This window comes from Hyalella azteca, unplaced genomic scaffold (genome assembly GCF_000764305.2).
Source record: "Hyalella azteca isolate HAZT.00-mixed unplaced genomic scaffold, Hazt_2.0.2 contig17430, whole genome shotgun sequence".
Lineage (NCBI taxonomy): Eukaryota > Metazoa > Arthropoda > Malacostraca > Amphipoda > Hyalellidae > Hyalella > Hyalella azteca.
This window is the reverse complement of record NW_025947213.1, coordinates 135-6,143: the sequence shown is the minus strand read 5'-3', so window position 1 is coordinate 6,143 and position 6,009 is coordinate 135. Positions and strand designations below refer to the sequence as shown.

The 6,009-nt window shown below is 38.7% G+C and overlaps 2 protein-coding genes across 3 annotated transcripts in view; one reads left to right on the top strand and one right to left on the bottom strand.

Moving 5' to 3' along the window:
• The window catches only part of LOC108667844 (CDGSH iron-sulfur domain-containing protein 2 homolog B), an 11,764-nt gene extending 9,873 nt beyond the window's left edge, over nt 1-1,891 (bottom strand). Inside the window, exon 1 of the mRNA XM_018154936.2 lies at nt 1,719-1,891. Coding sequence (XP_018010425.1) covers nt 1,719-1,743 — 25 coding nt within the window. The 5' untranslated portion in view covers nt 1,744-1,891. The remainder of the gene's footprint in view (nt 1-1,718) is intronic.
• Nucleotides 1,892-2,736: 845 nt separating this feature from the next.
• On the top strand, nt 2,737-5,740 carry LOC108667842 (electron transfer flavoprotein beta subunit lysine methyltransferase). 2 transcript variants are annotated; one of them, XM_018154930.2, is made up of 6 exons: nt 2,737-3,013; nt 3,473-3,558; nt 3,953-4,036; nt 4,540-4,670; nt 5,081-5,285; nt 5,507-5,740. In XM_018154930.2, the coding sequence occupies exons 1-6, from the start codon at nt 2,897-2,899 to the stop codon at nt 5,724-5,726; spliced, it is 843 nt and encodes a 280-aa protein (XP_018010419.1). In that variant the 5' UTR covers nt 2,737-2,896; the 3' UTR covers nt 5,727-5,740. The 2 variants fall into 2 exon arrangements, with proteins under 2 accessions (XP_018010419.1, XP_047741222.1); XM_047885266.1 differs by having other exon boundaries at nt 3,950-4,036.
• The last annotated feature ends 269 nt before the right edge of the window (nt 5,741-6,009 follow it).

The window sequence follows — 6,009 nt, the reverse complement described above, 5'->3', positions numbered from 1 at the left end:
CGGTAAAGCAATGCGGATTGCGGAAGTTGAAAATTTTATGAAATGACATGTTTGCGAAGTGCAAACCGCGATTTTTTAATCAAACAAAAATTTATGACATTCGAGCCGCGAGATTTCATACCTACTGAAATTATATGATATTAGAGCCGCGATATTTCAGACAAAAAAAGGACTTTTCCAGACTAGGTGGGAATGGGAAAGCTTTTCAGCTTGGGTGGAAAGCTTTTTAATAAGTGAACTTCCATTCTTAGAATTCCAGCCTGCTATGGTGCCAGACACAAAATAAAGGCATCCCGAATTACTCCTGGGAATGGAGTAATGAGCAATCCAGGATACCTACTTGAAATAAAATTCAGTTTTAAATGTTTGAAGCATGAAAAGTGTACTTATCCATTACTAACAGACTAACAGTCCTCTGAAGTCCTCCTCTAAAAGAGGACTCCTCTTCCTTTGTTTATGACAGATGTACTCCATACTAATAGGCGGTGGCGGCGTAAGAGCATATGGAAATTTTTTGGAGATGCCATATGATAGCCCTTGCAAAGACCTTTAGAATAAGCCTAAAATTGTTTATGAAATGTTTCATGGTAAGAAGTTAGTTATTAACAAAAAACGCTCAAAACCGTCCCTTTTTACCCCGTTTGACGGTACCTAGCTAGGGACGACTGAAATAACCCAGCATTGCCCAATACCAGCATAATTTTCATACTTCACCCCGTGCGCAAGCATGCTGCAGAGCAAATTAGCCAACTATGCTGGTATCCAGGATACTTTACTGGTCTACTTATAGGACTCAAAAATGAACTTGAGGCAGAGTCTAAAAAACTCTCTGCTTTGCCACTATGCTGAGCACAACGTGTCTTTCAGTAGATTCCTCTTGCTTATCCGTGAGTGACGCGCACAATTAACAATATTGGGATTTTCTCTGTGTTGCCTGACGTAACGTTCATGCCGAGGCAGATTTCTGACGACCTGCAAACCTGTTTCTAGTTGCCACTTGCCTGGAACGTTTTTTTTTTTCAAGGCGGAACGCATTTTTTTAAGTGAACCTCTAATCTTAGATTTCCACTCTGAGTACACTTTTCATGCTTCAAACATTTAAAACTGAATTTTATTTCAAGTAGGTATCCTGGATTGCTCATTACTCCATTCCCAGGACTCGCCAGGAGTAATTTGGGATGCCTTTATTTTGTGTCTGGCACCATACTAATACTATAGGCGGTGGCGTAGGAGCATATGGAAATTTTTTGGAGATGCCATACGTCTACGATAGCCCGTAGTGACAAACCAGAGATTTTTTAGAATCAGTTCATTTTTAATTTCCTCATTTACTCAAGATTTTAACCAATTTCTTAAGTATGATAATGCTGGTATGATGGTATCCATGATACTTTACATGTCTACTGATAGGACTCAAAAATGAACTTGAGACAGAGTCTAAAAAACTCTCTGCTTTGCCACTATGCGATAGCCCTTGCAAAGACCTTTAGAATGAGCCTAAAATTGTTTATGAAATGTTTCATGGTAAGAAGTTATTAACAAAAAACGCTCAAAACCGTCCCTTTTTACCCCGTTTGACGGTACCTAGCTATATCTAATCTCGGTAACGGAATGCCCGGTAATCTCAATTCTCAATGATATTAAAAACGACTCGGCACTTAAAGTGATATCAATCAGAATTCAGAAATTTAATCAATATCACGCATCATAGCATTTACCTGACAAATTCTTGTAGAAATCCATTGAAGAGGAGCTAAAATATTACAACTTTACAAGCTTTACAAAACTTACTATCTTGCCGCACATCAAATTTTTACTTCCCGTCAACGATTTTATCAAGGTAACGTTAATGTAATCCAAGGTGAAATGTACATATGACGAACTCCTGATAAGGATAATGAGATGAAATGCAATTGCAGTTAATTGTATTTGTAGTCATGCATATGAAAAATAATTTCTTGATGATTTTAAAAATATTTCTCTGATGCGGAGTTCTACAAGCATTTGAAAAACAGAACGAGAAAGAAACTATTCTCTGTGTCATGTTAATAATGAACGGATTGTATCAAATTTGAAAAATAAGTAGAATTATTTCAGATTTTTACATCAATAACTTTTTCATTAATCCGAAAAACCTAACTTTATTTTCAACTCGACCAGCCATAAATACTTCACAATGAACGGATTTCATTCAAATTTAAAAATTAAGTAGATATTATCAATAATTTGTGGACGGATTTATTTCAGATTTTCACATCGATTATTTTTTTTAATGCCACAAAATACTGAAACTTGACCTGACTAGGACCAAACCTGCGAGGTGAACGTGAAGTTAGGTTTTCCGCATTAATAAAAAAGTAATTGATGTAAAAACCTGAATTGATTCCGTCCACAAATTACTAATATTATCTACTTATTTTTCAAACGTGAACCTCGCTTAAGTGTAAAGAATGACCTTTTTGCTTAGTCATTTCATAGTACTAAATATGTCAGATATGAATTAAATAGAATATTAATCTTGCGTATAGTAATCGTAATTATTTTATAGTCGCTCCAGTAACGTACTTTCGTTTCACAAATGAAGTTACAACAATCCCGTTATTTATCACCTTTCCCTCGGAATTGTCTATAAATATTCCACTTATTTGTTCGGCTATAAAAATATACTAGTAAATTGCATCAGGCTTTGTTATGAATTGGTCACCTCAACATCTGTCCTAAAACCTTAACATATAACACCGGCAATCATTCGATAACTTCGCGGCTCGGTCCTATTGTTGTTAGAAATCATCAAGAAAGAATTCAAGAACTGCCATGTTTGTAAGCAAATTTCGAGTTTGAGCACATCATTTAACTAAAAAATCCGATTATTTATTCGTTTAAAAACTATGTAATTATGAAACGAACTGTTACAACATTTTATACGCCGCCACCTTGGCTCACAGCGTTTAAGATATTCAAAAAAGAAAACGTGAAAATGTATTCGCTCTCTGGTACTACGTCATTGACTCAGGTGAATGAAATTGTCGTTATTAGCACACCTCGGACAAATTTAGGGCTGGACTCGCGGCAGATATTCCTTGTTCATTAAATTTTGCACACCGGCCGCGATTCGGGCCGTTAAATTGTCCGAGACGTGTTATTCGCTCGTAACTTAATTGTCACGTTGTTAAGGATACAGATTTCGGTATAATTTCGTGTAAATTTAATACAGATGGTAGAATTTCAGCGTAAATATCACTACTTAAAAACAACAAAACCTCTAAAAACAAGCTGTTAAGTAGGATTTAAATGTTGAAATATCGATTCCCAACATTTTTGCTTCAGTGCTTGATCGGCATGACGTACCTTTACGTTCATATTTATAAACTGATTTCTTCTCAAATGTAGTCGAAAATATAATTAATTATTGAGCCTGATTTTTATTTGTTATTTACTTCATTTATTTCATCAACCTGAAAATTCGTACCAGAATGAAGCCGTAGTCAATGAGACAGAAATAAGCCGGTGTCATCTCACTCCCGAGCTCCCACTGCGCCTCATTACTCCACAATGCAGGTGCTGTCATTGAGTGTAATTGGTCGTTAACTGTAATTTGGGCTTTAATTTTACATTGTATTTATTCGACATAATTTTTAGATGGGCGAGAGGTTTTTTAATTTGTCTCTACTTATACTCAAGCCTGATGCATGCAATTACGTACTCTCGACTGTATAAGTTCCAGCCACTGTAACTCCACATTTATGATATTACGCTATGTAGAGGTTGCACTATCGTCTCTTCTAGCTCTATGACGAGTTGGACTGTAGTCAAGTGTTTTTCTTGTTTTTCAATATATTTAAAACTTACATCCTAATAGTGAGGCGTCCTCTAGGTCTTTATAAGATTGTCATCTAGCATTTTTGGAGCATTTGTTAACGCTTTCGTTGACATATAGATTCTCTGCCAGCAGGTTGTGGCATGCGCGAGAGGATGAACTGCCCTTCCCTGATCCATTCTGGGCCTTCTTTTGGCCAGGAGGTCAGGCTGTTGCAAGGTATCTTCAATACTTGCTAAGTCCCATATGTGAGTGGTCGCAAAAGCCGCAGAAGCGAATATAGACACCTTTTGCTGCGAGTCTTTACGCGTCGAAGCTTTCCTATCGCAGCGTACGTTTATTTACAAAAATACAAAACATTAACTAGATAGGTTTAATAGCTCGTAATTTTGCCACATTCAAAATTACGCTTATGTTTATCAAATACGTGATTATTGTACTATCGTGTCCGAAATTGAAGTATATTTAATACATGATTTCATGTTCTGCGCAGTTGGTACGGGTGCAGTAGAAAAATTTAACTCATGCACATCTGATGTTTGATGGAGCATAAAATGAACATAATCCCGTAAGGAAAAATGTGTGAATAATTGCCCGTCTGCGGACTGAGCTATTGATTTAACCCCACCATCAGACCTAACTTACTATTTAAATCTGAATACTATTATTACAAATGTATCGATTAATCATTAGGTGTCGATGATGATGTATATTCTCACTAGATATGTGCTGGACTGCCCCGGTGTGGTGAAGGGGGCCAGGGTACTGGACCTAGGGTGCGGGGGCGGCGCCGTGGGCATAGCCGCCCTCGCTGCCGCAGCAGCCAGCGTCACCTTCAACGACGTTGATCCTGGTAGGAGTTAGATGCTGTTGATGAATGTTATTGTCCGGTGTCAATCAGGCGTCTCATTCCATTCACTATAATTGAGACGTAATATTCACTAGACGTGGTAGAGATTGATGGAAAAGTACTAGACCAGAGTCAGCATAGACAACATCACGTGATAGATCATGCGATCAAGATCTCGGTAGTGGGCGGAAGACGTGATTCTATAAAAGGGCTGGGAACCTTAGTAAGGCCTGGAAGCTGACAAGTACGCCGCTGTGTAACTCGCGTTAGAGCAGTGCTTACCAAAGTGGGCGGTACCACCCCCTGGGGGCGGTGGAAAGATCTGGGGGGCAGTGAGTTTAAGTCAGAAGTTCGAACGTTTGTTTGACGATTTGTACTACTGTCAAGTTACGCCTGGCTCATCTTCGTTTCAGTGGCTTTGGAGGCAGTGGCTGAGAATCTAAAGCTCAATTTTGGTGAAGATATTTCTATGGAACGCGTCACCATGGAACAGAAGAACCTGATTACCGATCCCATCACGGAGGACTTCGCATGGGACGTCGTCTTGGTGGGCGATGTGCTCTATGATTCTGAATTCGCAGCAGAGGTGCTGGCTTGGTTAACACAAGTACGCTGCAGGCGAGTAACCAATCGTGCCGCATATTTTCGATGAAACTATCTCACTGCACAAATTACAGTTCAAGATTAATCATTCTTGCAGACTGAACACTATACCTATATCTTCAACCAACCACACGTAAATTACAAACATTTCATAACCTGCTGACATTTCTAGGCACACGAATGCTTACATTCGCTTTCAGGTTCATCAAAGTAATAATTCCTTATCGTTTTAATAGAGGCATCAAGGTTTTCCTGGGAGACCCTGGGAGGAGCAGCTTCCGGGACGTGACTGCCCGACTCAGTAACGGTGGACTACAGGAGGCCACGCGAGCTGCACCAGCAGAAATGATCACTGAATCTCTTCATCTGATCCGCGTGGGGAAATATGCCTTACGAGCGGACACAGTGTTAGAAAATAGAGGCTTTTCATCAGCGTATTGTTGGACTTTACGATAAATGCGAGCAAATCATGAAGTATCGTTTGATTGCCCTCAATTGCACAAATATATAAGAAGTTAGTACCAAAATGGTTGTAATTGGGAGCGGTTTGAACGCCGAAATACGTCACATTCCTATTTCCATGCCAATCAATTCATATTTCCATACGGATCATATTCATATTTCCATACGAATTAGATTCGTATTTCCATACGGATCACATTCATACTTCCATAAGAATTATTCATACTTCCATCAGAATTATTCATACTTCCATTCGGATCATACTTATATTTCCGCA